The sequence below is a fragment of the Macrobrachium rosenbergii genome, chromosome 20, assembly GCF_040412425.1.
Source record: "Macrobrachium rosenbergii isolate ZJJX-2024 chromosome 20, ASM4041242v1, whole genome shotgun sequence".
NCBI lineage: Eukaryota > Metazoa > Arthropoda > Malacostraca > Decapoda > Palaemonidae > Macrobrachium > Macrobrachium rosenbergii.
Genome location: NC_089760.1, coordinates 10,059,378 through 10,079,608, shown reverse-complemented (window position 1 = coordinate 10,079,608; position 20,231 = coordinate 10,059,378). Strand labels below are relative to the sequence as shown.

The window sequence follows — 20,231 nt, the reverse complement described above, 5'->3', positions numbered from 1 at the left end:
AAAAATCTATCTACGTTATGAAACTTGGCTCTCTTCTTTCTTAAACAATTAAGATATTGTTTGTCCTTTTGTCAATATTTCTAATTACCCAACTTTTTCACCCTGAGACTCTTTATCCGCCCTTTTCTGTGTTTTCTGTCAGTAAAGTCTATCAGAGTCTCGCTTCTTCACTGGGCAGATAAGGATCTGTCACAGAATTTAGTCTTGAATGGCTCTTAAAGGATTTGTGAAGGAACCTCTTCCTGCACTTTATGTTATTTTCATCTGACTGCTGATTCCATTGCCAACACATCTTGAAAAATAATCAGAGTTGCATTTGTATAAAATAAATTTAACTTGTATGAAAGTTCTGAAAATATAATTTGTTTACTCTGTTCCTAAAGAATTTAATATTTTTCGATCACATCATTTCTGGATGGTAAATTCATTGCAGATCCCTCTAAATTAGTGAAGTTTGGTCATTCCCTTAACCGATATATCAAATCCTTAACAATGAATTCTTTTTTATGTTTTACAGCAGAATTTAACATCTTTTTTCAGATGACGTCATCTAAGCCAAGCTTTCCACGGTTTTATAGGCTTTCCTCTAGTCCACTCTGTCTTTCCCAGTTGTTTTTGTTCACATTAATAACTCGGCTACATCTTCGTTAATGATCGTTTTTGTTTTTCGCAATAATTCACCTTTACGCGTGAGCTTCCTGCCGGCACAACCATTATGGAACCACTGTTGTCATTCTTATAAAGAAAGGTTGTATCTTTCTTTCTCCAACTCATCATCATTGAGTCTAGGTCCGTTCGACGTCAAGGGCGACTGTGAAATTCCACCAATCTTGTTTTACCTGTGTTTTCCTATCTTTCCTAACTGTACTAATTCTGCCAGTTCTGTTTACCCGTCAAGACCGTTCCCACTTTCTGAGATGTCTTCTTAACAGCCATCATATTTTCAGGTCTTAATATGAATGTGTCGTCAAGAAATACCAAGATCGTTGTATTTAAATAGTCTTTTTTTATTTCTTACTTTACCCCTCAAACATAGATTCTCCCACTCTTTCTTTATTACGTCAATAATTGAACCCCTCGCGTGTGAATATGTTTCATCAGTTTCTTTGAGGCTAGAGTAAAATTTTGCTTTCACGTTTAAATTGTGAGATACTTTATGTCCTTGTCAGAATTGTAATTACTAATGTATGTAAGGCATTGCTAGCTTTTTAGGCATATGTATTTGAAACTTTTTCCTAATTTGTATATAGAATGGTCAACCATTCTTCAGGTGCGAGAAAACCCATCTGACTGTATATAGATGCCCCTCTTTTTTCTTCTAATGTCAAATTCTACTTTTTCGCTCGCAACAGTTCTTGACCTGTCAGTGATTTTGTATCAATAAATTGGAATACACCCTGACTCTGCCTCTTACTCGCCGCCTCGTTATACTGGTGACCCCGAAGATGACCGATGGCGCCACCGCCAGCACCTGTTCACCCAGCAACAACTGCGGCAGCAAACATCCGCCTACCGGCCTTCATCGAATAAGATCTCCTCTTCATCCCACAAAGCTGATGCCATCCTCGAGTTCCTGGCAGACGACGTCTTTGAGCAGATCGCAGAATGGCTCAGACAAAAAGACAACCATCACCTACGAAATGCTGAAGGCCCAACTAAGGTCATCCTTCAGCATGCAGTCTGCCCTCAGAGCTAGGAAATTCCTAGACGATGTACGGGCAGCAATAGGAGACCAGCAGCTGTCGCACATCTACAAGCAACTACGGCAGGTAATTATGATCCCCGCCACAGATGGCCACCCAGAGACTGCATTGGACCTTGTGAGGGAGGTCCTACTACAAAATTACCCTGCCAAACAGTCGCAGACATCCCCAACGCAGCAACCAGGGACTTGACAATTTCCTAAAGACAGTTGACGCCGTTCACCTGGCCCACAAGCCGACAGAGCCTACACAACCAACCGTAGCAGCAGCCGCCCCACAGCCACAGCAGCAGACCAACACAGAGACAGACAGTGATCCAGAGGGCCCCACTGGCCCCATACACCACTACAGGAGCTCATGGTGGAAAAACAAACCAAAATACAAGCCCAAAATAGAAGAACGTCCCAAGGGCATTTGTTTCTACCATTGAATGTTCGGGAGCAAAGCCCGAAAATGTGAAAATGATTGCCGCATGTCAAAAAACATGCAAAAGGGTCGCAGCAGCGACCCAACAAAATAAATGTCAGCAGTGGGGAGACCGGTTGCCTGGTAAGAGACAACACACCTGCTTTCTGCTGCCTTTCTTCCAGGTACAGGCAAAAAGACTTTGCTTGTTTTTTCGTCGTAGACGAAACATCAAATACAGAGTTCCTGGTCGACACCAGTGCATTCAAATCATTCATGCCAGCCTACCCGCACGAACACCTTAATCCAACCCCCATCACCCCACAGGCGTCCACTGCCAGAGGAGCCCAGATGAAAATATACGGGAAAACGACCACGAAATTATCATTTCGTAGGAAGAAGTACAAATGGAGGTTCGTCGCAGCAGATGTATCAATCGCACTTTTAAGAGCAGATTTCCTAAACACCTGCAACATGCTGGTAGTCGTACCGAAACAGCAGCTGATCACACAACCCAGCCATGTAACCCCACCCACACCGACTCCAGCATCAAAGATAAGTCGCTTCCTGCAGGAATTCCTAGAGGTATTTAAGGACGACCTGCAGCACAACCTGACCAGACCCGCAAAGCACCACATCCAGCACCACCCAGTCACTGAAGGTCCCCCAGTGCATGCCCTTATTAGATGTTTGGCCCCAGAAAAACTCACCCATGCCAAACAAGTCTTCTGGGACATGGAATGGGCAGGAATATGTCAAAAAGCCTGCAGTCCCTGGGCATCTTCCCTACACAGGGTATCAAACCTTATGGTACGTGCTGACCCTGCGGCAACTACCGGGGACTCAACATCAAGACAGTACCTGACAGGTACCCACTGCCAAACATCGCCGACATAACCAACCAGATGGAGTGCGCCAAAATATTTACGAAGATTGACCTGTTGAAGGGATACTTCCAAGTCCCGGTTGCGAAGGAGGACATAGAAAAAACGGCCATTATTACCCCCTTCGGCACATACGCCTTCAGCTACAGCTGCTTCGGCCTTCGAAATTCACGTGCAACCTTCCAACGTCTGATTGATGAAATCGCGGGCAACCTACCCTTCCCCGTCGTCTATGTCACTGATATTTAGCCCCAACATCAAACAACACATGAGAGATATCAGGCGGGTCCTGCAAATACTTAAAGAAAACGGACGTATAGTCCCAAAAGACAAATGTGAATGGCCAAAAACAGTTGTGGAATTCCTGGGCCACCAAATAAGCCCCGACGGTATCAAGCCCCTCCCAACGAAGGTCCAAGCAAGCTTTCTAACCATATGTATTTGAAACCTCTTCCTAATTTGTATATAGAATTGTTAACCATTCTTCAGGTGTGAGAAAACACATTCGACCGTATATAGAACGTCCCTCCGTTTTTTCTAATGTCAAAATCTACTTTTCAGCTCGCAAGAGTTCTTGATCTGTCAGAGATTTTGTATCAATAAATTAGAGTACACCTTGATTCTGCCTCTTATTTGCCGGCTCGTTGTAAAATAATGCCCATTTACTGTATAAACGTTAGCAGTTGGGTCTTAATACTATGGCTGTAAAAATCATATTAATGATTATGATAAATTAATAAATTAAATGCTCTAAATATAGTTCATCTTTAAATGCTCTATTGCTCACTTTTGTTTTCACTTCTAACGACCAATGGCAGCCCTTTAAAGTTTATAAGTACTTTCATTTTACAACATGGTGAATTAGGTGAATTTTCTTGCACTTTATCCAGATTAGCGCCAAATGGAACTATGCCGTATCAAGGCTTATTATTGCTGAGTAAATTTTTCAGTAGACGCAACGTTTACATTTATACAAATCGCAGATTTTGTCCTATTTTTGTGCATGTAGATTTTATGCATAAATTGTTGCTGTGCAACGCATCATCAGAAAGAAAAATACTGAAAATATGTTGAGCTTTAATTCTGGGTTTAAGATTTTTTCAGTTCTAGCAACAATCCCACTGTCCTTTTATATCATGCCTTGCAATAAAATTGAGTTTATTTTCGTAGTTTGCAGTTCAGGCTAACAGAAATCCTTAATAGAGAGACGTTGCATTTATTAATATATTTTCATAAATAAGGAAAAAGAATGTAAATTGTAAATGAACAATTTGAGATTTTGTATACAGTTGACAGCAAATTGGATGGGTTTAAATCCTATCGTATGTTATTACCATTAATATTTGATAATCTTTCAGTGTTAACCCCAGATTTATAGAAAGCTTGCCATTTTGTAGTGGTCTGGTGAAAAAAAAAAGAATGTTGCTACTTAAAGATATTTGTTTACAATTCATAATGTTGCATTCTGAAGAACACGCACTACCCAATTTTGATTTGCATGGCGTCATTCTGAAGAATTCAGGCACTCGCTTCTTACCTGTTTTGTTCTCGTTCCAAGAAGAGAATCCCTGGATGTAGTCGTAATAAGATCGCCATTGCAGGACCCGAACGTGCCACCATCCACGGAGGCCAGCATCACTCCGGAGGAGCTGACACCGCCTCCTGCGCCCAACATCATCATGCCTCCAACATTTCCTCCACCAACGCCTCCACCTGTCATACCACCACCTCCAACCGCTCCACCACCCACAGCTCCCCCCACGATGTCACTGCCAATACTTCCGAGGGTTCCTCCCCCGCTCCCACTGGGGCCACCGCTGCTCCGGTCGCCTTCGCTTCCCTCAATGAGCTTCCGACTTGACCCTATTAAAAGAGGTAAGCAATCTTTAATTAAATATTTTAGTAGATAAACACGCATTTGCTGATGGTAAAGAGAAGGTGGAGAGACTGGTGAAAGTTCGGAAGATTTTTGTAGGAAGAAAAAAAAATCAGTGTTGTCACAGAAATGTTTTACGATTCTAAAGAAATCAAGAAGATAGAGCATTGATTGTTAACGTGGATGTGAAAGAAGGATATGATTGTTTTCTATAGATGCTTGGTAGTTACATCAGACGATGCCATAGAAAGAGAGAAAAAAAGGTTAATATCACAGAATTTGAGGAAGAATGAAGATACCAAGATTAAAGCAAATAGTTTAGCAGACAAGAAGATTGTGGTGAATTTTTATGTTGGATTGAATGAATGTATTAAGCCCATCCCTGCTTTACGCAGGCGAAATGCGATGTTCAGTGTCAGATAAGGAGACAAAATTACAAATACTTGTGATGAATTTTTTGGTTGTATATTTTGTGTATGAAAGGGTTGAGAAGGCAGTCATCGAAGATATGCGACCAGGTAAAAAAAAACTGATAAGACGATGAAAAGAAAGAGATACGACACGGTAAGAAAAAGATACACGACAGAGTAAAATGAAAAGAGGAGAATGATAGGTACGATGAGTTGAAGGAGACCGAGAAAAGGAGGAATGTGTGCCCTGAAAGACCGTCTGGATCAGGAGAGATTGAAATGAAGTAGAAAAGTGACAATGGATTTCGATATGTTGACGTTTAATTGTTTTTTGATTCAGCAGTTATTTGAAGAGCGTGGCTGCGAATTTTGTCTCGTTCTTTCGTTTGAGCCCTTCCCGATTATGTATGCATGGAAGTTGTGCTTGCATTGCTTGCAGTAATACCTTACTGCGCCACTTCTCTTTCGGCAAGTGACAATAAAGAAATCACCGTTATTACTTATAGTTGTTTTGCTGAAGAAAGAACCCTTTCTACAACATATATCTTAATATCAAAATAGTTATAAACTTTTCGCTCACCAATGAGATAGCTTACTAAATTGCTTCACCATGCTTTTTAAAATAATAATATACTGCGCACATGTAATTAGCAAGCAGTTATGTGCTTGCTTGTGCTACTTTACGCAACTGAACATATAGTGTATAAGTTAAAAGATAAACATTTGTTTGTATACTTTCCTATTTACCAAGAATCTGGCAGTCTCGTATACCTTTTCGTTTGCTACCTATAATAATAATAATAATAATAATAATAATAATAATAATAATAATAATAATAATTTTCCATTATCGAATTTCTATTGTTATATGTACGTGATGATGACAGGGTATGCTCACACATATTACATATATTATATATTATATTATATATCGTAAATTTGTAATGGTTGCCTTAAACAATTTATATATAGTAATTCGACAGCATGTACAAAAAATTAAGATGCGCACTCACAGACACATGCCTACACACACATATGCGCAATCACACACACACACGCACACATATATATGTATATATATGTGTGTGTTTGTGTGTATGTATATATTTGTGTGTTTATATGCATGTCTGTACAATTTATGCAAATGGTCGAATGTCTAGCTATAAATTGTTTTAAAGAACATTGAATGATCAACGAGAAAATCTTCGCTTTAGAGGCGAGGGGCAATAAATGCAAGTATTGAAAATGCATTTCCACTCAATATTTCCATCAGCATCCCCATTGCGAATATGTTTTGCTCATAATGTGAATGTCGTTTGAATATCCCATATTTCCAATTCTTAGTTAAAATTTTGCCGAAACCTGTCTCGATTATATGAAGGCAAATACTAACTAGCATTTACGGGCGATAATGATTCCTGAAATAATATTATATAACTCACATATAGATAAGGACAAACTTACTTACATCGCTTTACACACCGTGAAGCAAAGGACAAGAGACTATCAGTCTCATCCCATAAGATTTACAGATAGTTAACACAGTTTGGGGCCACCTTTTCTAGGGGAGAAAACTGCTTGTTCAGTGTGTATATGTGTGTGTGTGCCATATATATATATATATACATACATCCATATATATATATATATATATATATATATATATATATATATATATATATATATATATATTTTTCTTATAGAAGCCTTTTCCCTTTAGTGTTTATATTTACGTTAAACTTTACTGCTTTCAGCATGTTATTTTGTTGCAGGAAGTAGTTACCTACAACATTAGATATTTTTCATCAGTCTTCAGCTTAATACAACTTTCCACAATGGTTGTGATCCATAACATCCGCCCAACATCTTTTTCCAGATAGAAACTAAAAAGTTTTGATTCAGTAATTTAAATCGGATCTTTCGTTATTAAAGAATTACAAGATAATTGAAAGTAACCTGAAAAAGAAGATCCAAACCCATAGGAAAAAGTTTATTTGAATGGTAACGTTTAACCTTTTCCATGAAAATCCAAGGTCAGTTAGTGAGGGAGATCTGACTTCATTTGAATACACATAAAAAGGAAGGATATTATTATTCGTGATTTTTTCCAAAGTCATTGATAGATTTTTTTGAGGAATTTCAAATGTAGCATTCTCACTAAGCTTTGTTTGTTTGATAATCGAAGTGTCTTACGAAAGCTCGATATTCCGGTCTTTTGTTTTACACAGGGATGATTATTAAGTTATGCATTAGTGTGATTGTATTATTATTATTATTATCATCCCGAGCACCTGCAGCTACATTATCACAATTCAGAAACAGTTTTCTTTGACCAAGAAAATGAATGACAAGAAGTCTAACACTCCTCTCTCTCTCTCTCTCTCATGTATACACTGTCACTTTCATGTTAAGACAGGTTTGACATTTCATATTTCATGAAATTCTTTTCAATGTTACTATTCATCTCAGCGACCTCAAAAACTATGGATTAGACACTGATATCTGTCATTTTGACATTTTATCTTTCATCTCAATGCCCCCTTCCTGTTTTCAATCTCCGACTTCAAAACATGGATTACTGGACACTGTTGATATCAAGTTATGCTGGAACGTATACATTTTTAACATTTTATTTTTCACCTGGATTAGACACTGATATCTGTCATTTTTACACATCGGGGCTGAGCTTGGACAGGGCATTCATACATCCATTTATTTATTTTTATATATATATATATATATAGTGATATATACCAAAATATGATGAACCTATAAAGTTTATTTAGCTACTTATCATTATTATTATTATTATTATTATTATTATTATTATTATTATTATTATTATTATTATTATTATTATTATCCCCAGAACCTAAAGTCAGACTATCACATTTCAGAACTCAAGCCGGACGTAAACTCATTATTATTATTATATTATCATTATTAGCAGCAGCAGCATTAGTAGTAGTAGATTCAAGCAAATATCATAAAACACCCTCGCAACCTAATAGAGAATGTCTAAGGGAAAAGCTGGATCTCATAAGCTCGTGAAGTAATTTTTTGAACATTCCCACCTGAATATAACGACATCTTCCCGGCGCAAGAGAAAATTGCCTCTGGATTCCTTTGAAGAACTCTGCGGAAATCCGGATTTGCTTTTATGCTGCATCAGTGAAAGAGATAGAGAGAGAAGAGACAGACAGGCAGACAAAGAGAGGGACTGCTTTTACCAATGTAATTTAGGTGAGAGAGAGAGAGAGAGAGAGAGAGAGAGAGAGAGAGAGAGAGAGAGCGAGAAAGAAAAAATACCGGGGGAGATTGCTTTTTTCAATATGATTTAGTGGAGACAGAAGTTTCTTTTACTGGGGTAATTTAGTTCAGATTCCTTTGAAATCCAATGCTATTCTACATTAACCTTCGTTATTTCATTTTTATATTATTTTTTTCCTAAAACATTCCCAGCAGATATAGAAATCATGAGATGCGCGAAAAGAAAGATCGATCAAACCTCAAAAGAAAGAGAAGACCACACAATCTTACAAAAAAATATACATGCTGGCACACAGCTAGGGTATGTATATTATATATATAGATATGTGTGTGTATGTATACATATATATGAGATAGCTTTCCCGACTATGTGTACAAGTGTGAATGTGATATCTTTGGCATGGCCATTGAAAGATAATGTTCACAAATACAACACACCATAGTGCACATACGAATGGGACAAAGAAACAAACATAACACTCTTGACCCAAAATAGAAAGGACAAACGTAAATGAAATTTTATTCTACTGGTGGTGAATGAGTAAAAAAAATTCTTTTTGGTCTGCCTTTTCGACGTCTCTGAAATGAGCGGTAACGGCACTTTCCATTTCCCATATTCCCACGCTCTCTTAACGAGGTGACTGACACTTCCCAGAGCGGGTGGAACTTGTGCATTCAGGCCCCCATTATCCCCATTATCCTGCTATATAGATTTGTTTTAGCCAGAGGAAAATGGGTCGTTTGGCAAAAGCCTGTAACAAAGGACGTCTTCACGGCGAGATTTATAAACAATAGACGTCGACATTTCCTCGTCTTTTGTGCCCCAGACAAGTGTTTACTACCCGGCTGGTGATGCTAATGCTTGCTTAGAATTTACGCCCGTGGGAATTTGGACAGAGCAGCATCCGATGAGGAAGTTGCAGGAGGTTGCATACAGAAAATGACTCAGAGACTGGGCATGTTCTGAAATTTCGGAAAAATGACTTTGGTCATACTGCAGAAAGTGACTCGGAGACTGTGCATGTTCTGAAATTTCGGAAAAATGACCTCGGTCATACTGCACATTGCAAAATCAAGAGAGGTGTTTCAATATGCAAGAACCCGGAAAATAAATATAGAAAAAGAAGAATACACAGCTTTGAGTCAAGAGAAGTAAGCATTTATTCATCATATTCAATTTTCTCTTCCTGTAGGAGGCTCTACTCGAATGACTGAATGTCGAAGGTTAAAACGGATGGTATTACGATCAGGAAAATCCTGAGTTGCAATTCGAGGAAGAAGAAAGCTTACTGAAAGTTTTCTTCAAGTAAATTTGTAAGGAAAATTCTTCCAGAAGAAGGATAACCAAAGAAAACACATTCTTAAGTAAAAGGAAGTTCGCGATATTTCTTCAGTGTTGTCTGTTTCCCAGAAATGGTAATAAAAATAACTGAGGGGAAAAATAGAATTATTTAGAACTCTCTGTAGAAACCACTATAATTTTGTTTGGGACTGCCAGACATATTCTGAGATACAAGAGACGGAGGAGATTGCCTTATGTTACCACGTTTATATAATCGTCTGGCTAATCGTTGCCACAGCTGTGTTTATCAACTGCCGCATATGGTACCGCGGGTGTGGATGATAACCATTAGGTTTTTTGTATGTTCGAATTTTTCTAATCTTTGTATTTTTACCTTCATCTTTACGTTTTTATACTCGTTACGGTCCTTTATACGAAGGTGCCTGTTTATGATATTAAACGGAATTTTATAGTAACGTTAGTGCAAACGTAGTACTGTATATCACATTATATCAACTTCGTTTTATAGTGTATATATATATATATACACTATAGTGTATATATATATATATATATATATATATATAGTGTATATATATATATATATATATATATATATATATATATATATAGAATATATATGGCCATATAACTTACCAGATACATAGGTAATTATAATAATCACCGTGCCCTCATAAATTCTTGGAATCTTCAAACTTTTTGGATACGCTTGTCACTACAAAACCTGAGTTGCAAATGCAAAAATATGAAGTAATTCAGAAGTCAGTTGCAGGATTCGAACACGCATCCGGAGCATTAGAACGAGGTCACGTTGCCGACCTAACCACGTCGGCAACGTGACATCGTTCTAATACTCAGGAGGCGTGCTCGAATCCTGCAACGGACTTCAGAATTACTTCATATTGTTGCATTTACACCTGAGACTTTGTAGTGACAAGCGTATTAAAAAAATGTGAAGAATTCGATAAGTTAAGAGAGCTGATACTATATATATATGATATTATATATATATATATATATATATATATATATATATATATATATATATATATATATATATATATATATATATTTATACACATATATATGGAAATAAAATATTTTCAAATCAAAATATATATAGACGTTCAAATATTGGCAAGGGCAGATATATTTATAACATGTAATTCCATATGGGCGTAAGATATTCCCACTGTTAAGAAAATTCTATTGTCAAAGGGAATTGTGGGCTTAATATATGGCTCTCTCTTGTTATGTACGCAATCGTTTTTCGGATCGTTTCAATACGTACCCGATATGGCGATGATTGCTAAGAAATTTTGCGTGCCTACCCAACAGAAACTAATTGCCACTGCATCCCACTGCAGTGGCTGCACAGTTGAGCCCAAGAGTATCAACAGCAACAGCGAAAACAAAGTTTTGCCAGCAACAGCAGCAGCAGAAGAGCACAAAAAAAATCAGCAGGAAGATAAGCAGAGACAAAATCGGGGAGCGGGAGCAGAAGAAGTAGAGGAAGAAGAAGCAGTAACCCGGACCTCCCATGGACAGTTGAAACCAATATTATCAACAACGGAAACAAAGTTTTGCCAGCAACAACAGCAGTAGTAGAAGAGCAAAATATAAAAATCAGCAGGAGGAGCGGGAGCAGAAGAAGAAGAAGAAGAAGAAGAGGAAGAAGCAGCAGCAGCAACCCGGACCTCCCATGAACACGTCGACGACTTTTATGGTTATTGTGCAGTATTCGTCGGGATATTAGGGCCAGACTGTGATGCCTCTGAGGGAACCACCACAGATATTTTTGCAGATTCTGTGGACTCCTTTCTGTCCCTCCTTTTGGTCCGCGAGGCTTTACTCACAGCAAAGGACGACGCGAAAAAGCGGAAATGCAGAAAGAAAAGGGAGAAAAAGTTATACATATATAGGTATTCATCTGCAGCCTTCAGTGACTTCTTACTTCATTGCTGAAGTTTTTTTTGTTTCGACAAAGAGAGAAACTGTAAATACAGACATTCTGATAACGGTAAAGAGAAAAGACACAGAATGATGGAGAAGAAAAAGTGTCCATTTTTCTTTTCTTTTACTATTCGAATATATCTTTCATTTTCACGAAATTTTGCCCTGCCAAATGCACAATTTAGAAAATGTAAGTGACATAAATTTTTCATATGCATGAGATGAAAAGCATAATATCTCCATGAATAAAATAGGAATTACATACTGAAATCATTTTGAAGTATTCCCATTCAAAAAAGTAATGTCCGGTTCTATGTACAGAACTAGAATTTGACAGGCAAATGTGCAACATAACCGATATCAATTTGAATCTCTCTTGATAGCTCATTGGTCTAAGTCACTGTCTATCGTTGTTTCTAAACCAGACATCGGTTCGAATTCTTCCGGGGACGAAGTACTAATCAATAATTACAATTCTCCTTGGGTGCAAGTTATACCCTAGATACACTGAACTATATGTTATACGATATGTATAATTCCTCATTGGATGGGTCGATTCGTACTCGGCTAGCACTCTCCTAGGCCTGTGTTCGATTCTCCGGCCGGCCAATGAAGAATTAGAGGAATTTATTTCTGGTAATAGAAATTCATTCCTCGGTACAATGTGGCTCGGATTCCAGTTGCTAGGTAACCAATTGGTCCTTAGCCACGTAAAATAAGTCTAATCCTTCGGGCCAGTCCTAGGAGAGCTGTTAATCAGCTCAAGTGGTCTGGTTAAACTAAGATATACTTAATTTATACGATATTTATGTCTTGATATTTGTGAGCATGAAAACGTCAAGCATTTGTGACAAAAATTCATTATCAACGCTTGTTACAAACTTACCAGTCAGCTATCATGGTGAAGAAGGGTTGATGTCGATTCTGAATACAGAACCTGAATTTGACAGTTATATGTACAGCTGAGTGGATATCAGCTTATATCTTTCTTGATAGCCTAGTGGCCAATGACACTGTCTATTGTTGTTTCTAAAACACGGAACGTTTCGAATCCCGCTGGTAACGAAGCACGTATCAATTACAAATTCCCTTGGGTGTAAGTTATTCCAAAGGTATGGTGAACTGGATGACATACGACGATAATTGTGGCTTCATATAGTGAGCATAGTGAAGCCAGGCGTGTACAAATGACAAAAATTAATATACACTATATCTGAAAGACCTGGGTTCGATCCTGATGTGAGTCAGAAATTTATTTCTGTTCCACACGTGATTGTGTGTTGATTATTTATATATATATATATTATATATATATATATTATATATATATATATATATATATATATATATATATATATATATATATATATATATATATATATATATATATATATATATATATATATATATATATGTGTGTGTGTTTGTATGTATAGATATTCTACTGGAAAATATTTACCTGATATATTCTTGACATTTTATTTAAAGTATTTCATCAGGTTGATTTACAGTAGAATTATTAAAAATCTTAATATAATCCAGTAGAGTTAAGTGACATTGTTAACGACTTTTAAGGAGGAATTCGGGCATTACATAAAAGTTTTTTCCCACTGAACTCTGCTTGTCCAGTGTCATCGTTAGTTACCCTGGCTGTCGCCAGAGATCCAGCAGAAAGAGATAGAGAGATTAGAGGAGCAAAATTCCTTACCTATCTTTAGTTTTAAGGTATATATATATATATATATATATATATATATATATATATATATATATATATATATATATATATATATATATAAAGGCAATCAGCTTCATACGTGAGATCCCATCTCTTCGGTTTAAGCACACCCCAAAAAATATTTAAAAAAAAAGCAAACGGTTTTACAGGTAGAGTATCAGCTGTGATCCTGTCTTCAAACTAAGTTAAACTTTGTGTGTTCAGCAAGGCAGTCCAAGTTTATTGGTATTGTGAGGTGATGGTTGGGGGTGATAGTACCCATAAAAGAACGGTTCCTTTAAATGGTAGCGATGGTGGAGGATGGTGGTAAAACCATTTCGTATGTGATGGTACGTGCAGGAAGGATAATCTTGGCTCCAAAAGCGATTCGTCTTGTTAGTTTCCCAAATATTGTTTACATGGCAGCAATTCATCTGTAGGATATGTTTTACCTACATGACAGTGTATCATTTTCCTTCTTTTTGTGGGGGGGTTGGGTTAAAATAACATTGATAAAAATTACATATTTAACGAGAATGTCTTGATTCCTAGATTACTGAATATTGTCGTTTACTTTCGTACTAATTCCTTAATACCTATTTATATTGAAAATGATGACTATAGCACTTCTCAGGACAAGATATTTCTCATTTTCAACCTGAGTTATGGGGATTCCTTTACATTATAATTTGAAAAGGGGTCTTCTTACTTTTTCGTATAACAAGACATTCAGACGTCCATTAAACATGTATTAAATTTGGTGAATTTGAACGTGGAAACTCCAGTTAAACCGATATTATGTTACCGTTTTAAGAGTCATAGTAATGTTAATTTATTCCCCAGCAGGAAGTCAGGGAGCAAATTTTACATATTTTACGTAAATACTATTATAATTGTCCACAAGGTAGATTTATATCACCACTTATATACTAAAATGAGTTTGTCAAATAACAAGTTGAGAATTTTTTATAAGTAACAAAAGGCTAGGCTTTGGTTAGCTGGTGAAACACCTATTTGTGAATAGTAGGTAAGCCAGTGGACACGCAGTCAAATTCGGAAATATTTATGAGAAGACATGATGGAGAAACGAATGCTGTTATGAGTACGGTTATAAAAAATGGATTACTGATAGACGGAGTAATATATGTCCATATGGATACTAAAAGGATGATGGGAAGTCATAAATGATTGATGTAATAGGAACATCACGAGCTCGGCCGAAAGTAAAGGAAGAAAATGAGACTTCATATGAGGGCAAATGCTGGTATGTACGGCTGAAAACATCTTATTGTTAAAAAAAGGGATAATCTGTCACTATATGAGTTTAATTTTATATTATTCTAGAGTATAAAGCACGAAGATAGTTTTATTTTCTGTAAGTAAAAATTTCGGTCTAGTTTCCTCTTTAAGTTTTGGTTTCCACAATTCCCATTATTTTAAGAAGCTCTCTCTCTCTCTCTCTCTCTCTCTCTCTCTCTCTCTCTCTCTCTCTCTCTCTCTCTCTCTCTCTCTCTCTCTCTCTCTCCAATACTAGTATAAATTTTCGTGAACTGATACGAAGCTATATCGTTTATGGAGGTCTTACATCAAGGAAAGGATTTGGGAAAATGTAGTTTCTGTGTAAGCCCCGGTAACATATCATCAGAAAAGCAGTTTAACTTTTGAGATATCATTTTCTGTCTTTTCTTTATGATGAAAAAAAAGGGAGTTTCATTACAATAAATATATTTTCATTTGATATAATTAAAGTGGTGTGAATGTAAAAGATGGAGTTTATTTTGTAGGGTTACAAAGGCAAAGCACTATATAGTTCTATACTGAGTTGTTTGCTTCGTTGGTCGTCTGGTTATGTCTTATGAGAAGGGAAGATTCTGGTATGTGTAAGAAGTTTGATTTTTAGTTTTTATTTTCATCTTTTATTTTGCATACGAGCTTGATGGCGAGTGCTGCGCTGCACTGGAACCCGGCGCTGCCCACCATCTCCCCTATCCTCCCGATCCCCTACCTACCCTACCACCAACCTGGGTGGACAAACAGGTTTTCAGGAGGAGTGGATGAATGTGTCCCCCATGTCTCCCCTACCCTCCGGGCAGGACAAACAGGTTTGCAGGAGGAGGGTGGATCTCCTACCTAAACCTGCCTACCCCACCCCAACCTGGGATTTACAAACAGGTTTGCAGGAGGAGGGTGGATGTGTCATACTCAGCCACCCTCCCGACCTCCTACCTACCTCACCCCCACCTGGGTGGACAAACAGGTTTGCAGGAGGAGTGTGGATGTGTCATGTTTCCCGTATCCTCCCGATCCCCTACCTACCCCGCCCCCACCCGGGATGGACAAACAAGAAAGATCCACTCGGATTTTATTATTTTAGATATATATATATTGTTAATTTACGAGCAATGGAATTATCCTCATTCATAATCTGACTACAGGATTTTTACAGTAACTCTTTTAATATTTTGGATGATCTCTCAGAATGTTCAGCTCCATTACTCATCACCTACTGTAGTTCAGTGACTACTTGAGGTTAGATGGCGTCAATAGTCAGTTTCTTGGTCTGTAAAGCAGTAGTGAGGGTGAGGATAATTTCTTAACTTTTATGATGAGCCTTGAGTTATAATTTACGTCACATCATGTGTTATAATTCAAAGAAGACATAGGACTGATTTAATGTAAATTGTAAAATTATACACACACACATATATATATATATACACTATGATATTATATACACACACACACACACATACATACACACTCACTCACACACATATATATATGTATATATATACACACACACACACAATGCATGAATACATACATACATAAGTATATGGAGAAATGTGTGTATCCGTGTATTATCTAGTCATATATAATTAACAAAAGACGTAATAAAAGGGCACAATTAAATTAGGATACATGTGTATATAAGTATATATATGTATATATTATATATATATATATATGTACAGTATATATATATATATATATATATATATATATATATATATATATATATATATATAATATATAATATATATGCCGTTGTACAGGTTTATACACCTCCATTTCTAATCATACAGATTCGTACACATTTGTTCGATGGGTTTGCACACAAACAGCGTCCGATTAACTTGGTGATCACTTAATCAAGTACTGATCATACCCATTGCAGCTAAACTTCGCTGGTCAAAAGAGGAACTAGTAGTGAACTCAATACAGCAGATATATATATATATATATATATATATATATATATATATATATATATATATATATATATATATACATACATATATATATGTGTATATATATACATACATACATATATATACGTATACATATGTATGTGTATATATATATTTATATATATTACATAAGCACGGACACATATATTCGTGCATGAAAAGAATTTGCTCGCAGCAGCTATGTAAATGGACTTTTTTTTTAATCCCATATCATTTCCTCCGGCTTTATTGTAGTAATTCGTTAAAAGTTGTTCCATAATCAAGGAATTCTCATGCAAAACGCTGGTTGCATTAATTCTAAATACCGTTTAGGGTATTAACCACCGTGACCTTTTTTCCTTTGGCGTCCCCCCTTCCCATTCCAGCCACGGTAAAAGGGCATTAGGATTATTAACATTCCATCCAGGCCGGATTATTTGCATTCGGGTTATTCCCTTTCTTGCTAATGATTATAGAAATATATAACATTTTTCTCGGATACCAGCTTTCGTCTCGTATTCGAGAATTCGGTGCATTTTCGCGCGTGCGTGTGTGCGAGTTGCTAAGACATCTCTCTCTCTCTCTCTCTCTCTCTCTCTTGTGTAGTTAGCTCTTTTCTGTTTCTTTTTTTATCTCGGTTTTGTTCACTTTCGTGGTTGTGCTTATTGTGCCTCAGTATTATGTTGCATCTTCTCTCTCTCTCTCTCTCTCTCTCTCTCTCTCTTTGTTCGCTTTTGTGTAGTTAGCTCTTTTTCTGGCTTTTTTGTTCTTGGCTTTGTTCACTTTCGTCGTCGTTATTATTGTGCAGCAGCGTTATGTTGCATCTCTCTCTCTCTCTCTCTCTCTCTCTCTCTCTCTCTCTCTCTCTCTCTCTCTCTCTCTCTCGTTTTTGTGTTATTAGCTCTGTTTCTGTCTTTTTGTTTTTGTTTTTAGCTTTGTTCACTTTCGTCGTTGTTATTATTGTGCAGCAGGATTATCTTGCATCTCTCTCTCTCTCTCTCTCTCTCTCTCTCTCTCTCTCTCTCTCTCTCTCTCTCTCTCTCTTTTTGAAGCTAGTTTTGTCACTTTTTTGTCTCATCTTTGTTTCGTTCTTTTTGCATTATTTTGTTTTCTCTCTCTCTCTCTCTCTCTCTCTCTCTCTCGTTTTTGTGTTATTAGCTCTGTTTCTGTCTTTTGTTTTTGTTTTTAGCTTTGTTCACTTTCGTCGTTGTTATTATTGTGCAGCAGGATTATCTCTCTCTCTCTCTCTCTCTCTCTCTCTCTCTCTCTCTCTCTCTCTCTCTCTCTTTTGTGAAGCTAGTTCCTTTCCTGTCACTTTTTTTGTCTCATCTTTGTTCACTTTTCGTTCTTATTGTGCAGCAGCATTATGTTGCATCTCTCTCTCTCTCTCTCTCTCTCTCTCTCTCTCTCTCTCTCTCTCTCTCTCTCTCTCTCTCTCTCCCCCCTAACCTCGGCCGAGCACTGAAGAGGCCAAGCAGCGTGCCCATAAAGGTGGCAACTTCTAACTTCGGCTTCCCTATAACCAATAAAGCGGAATCCTATGCGGCAGTTCAGCACAAATGCCATTCCCTGTGTGCCTCTTGTAACTTTATACTCTCTGGCGTTTCCCCCCAATTCTCCCGTTCGAGTTAAATCTGCGCAATATTCTCTTATCATTTTGCCCACCAACTCCAACCGTTCCCGCATGTATTATAGGCTCATTGCGTTTCATTAGTTTCAATTGAAGTCATTATTGGACCCGTGCATGTGTCTGTAGTAGTCGATACCATCTCCTGGATGACACCAAGTCCCCTGAGTGTCTGCTGCGTCTGAGAGCCCTCGTGTTTGATGAAACTGCTTGATGGCTTCGCTTGCCATAAGCGAATGCTGTTGCTTTATGTGGATTCTCGGTCACAGTGACGCTCGATGTTTTCAGTCCACACACACACACACACGAATTCTCTGGATGTCATCCAGACAACCACTGCCAGGAAAAGCGACAAACTCAAAGCATATTCCGAATTCTGGCTTCTCACAGGACAAACTCATTTTAAAGGCAGATTTCAGCAGAACCTTTCAGCGAGGAATATCATCAATTTTGAAACGGAGGACATTTTTTTTTTTTTTTTTTTTTTTACTATTTGTCGTTCATTTAACATTCATTTTCAACTCTTCATCGAAAGTTGCAAACGCAGTCTAAAATTGGTGAAATCTCCGGTATGAGATCAATTTATGAGGAATGCTTTTTGGAGGATAGAGCAGCATGGAGGAAATATATTGGTTTCCGATAAAGGAAAATCATACTTCTTTTCCTCACTTGTAGTGATATAACATACTAACATTTTTAGATCCTTGTTCTCTCGAGTTACTTGAAAGGAGTCAGTGTTATGCAACAAAGATATCTAATTAAATTCTTTAAGATTTTAGAAGCTGACCAACAATGGTTAAAAAAATATAGTCTGCATTCAGTACAGGAGAACCGATATAGAGTAAAGCATTCTGCCTTCTGCATATATATATATATATATATATATATATATATATATATATATATATATATATATATATATATATATATATATATATATATATATATTATTTCTAGCCCACTTTCATTTGTGAGACCAGGGTTCGATCCAGATGTGCGTCAGATATTTATTTCTGTGAAACAAGTGCTCATAATCCATATATATATATATATATATATATATATATATATATATATATATATATATATATATATATATATATATATATAGTCTTTTTCTTGATGTGATACACAACAATTTTATGACATGCTGTATATGCAGCCATAATGAGAGAGCCATTCAATATGTATTAAGCAAAGTAAAGTTTGGGGTGGCCCATAAATCCATACGTACATACATACATATATATATATATATATATATATATATATTATATATATATATATATATATGTGTTCTTGTACTTACAACGTGCGATGCATAAAAGAAAATAGCAATCCAGCCCCAACAAGAAAAAAGCAAAGTAGCTCCAAATACTATTTTCGTAATATTTTTAGACACTGAAGAAAGCGATCCTTCAGCGAAAGTAAACTACGAAGAAGACACATTTAACTGACCTGTCGTTTCTCTTGACGTGCTGTCCGGCGTTCTTGTCTGTACAAATGCCATTTCCTCGTTCAGCTTGACCTATGGAAAAACATATATTAGGTTAATGAGTACAAACATCATCTCTGGCCACAAAAGTAACGGTTTTTCTCCTCCGTCAGTTTGTACTGTTTGGAAAGAATTTATAGAAATATTGTACGGTCCTTCGAATTAAAGGATTTCAGTTTTCTGAAGAAATATTGATTTTGATTAAATGATGCTGTTATTTTAGGAAATGCAGTAATTTACAATTTTAAGATAGTATTGTATTTTATGTAAAGTAGAGTAACTAATTTTTTACCAATAGAAGAAGAATATTCGTCCAGTTTCATATAATATTTTACCTATCAACTCACCCAAGATGCTC

The 20,231-nt window shown here is 36.8% G+C and overlaps 1 protein-coding gene across 2 annotated transcripts in view; it reads right to left on the bottom strand.

Annotated features, from left to right (window-relative positions):
* Positions 1 to 20,231, bottom strand: part of LOC136849039 (uncharacterized) — a 465,615-nt gene that overhangs the window by 9,685 nt on the left and 435,699 nt on the right. For both annotated transcript variants that reach the window (XM_067121930.1, XM_067121931.1), the window contains exons 17-18: positions 19,837 to 19,906; positions 4,530 to 4,855 (exon numbers count right to left, since the gene is read on the bottom strand). In XM_067121930.1, coding sequence (XP_066978031.1) covers positions 4,530 to 4,855; positions 19,837 to 19,906 — 396 coding nt within the window. The remainder of the gene's footprint in view (positions 1 to 4,529; positions 4,856 to 19,836; positions 19,907 to 20,231) is intronic.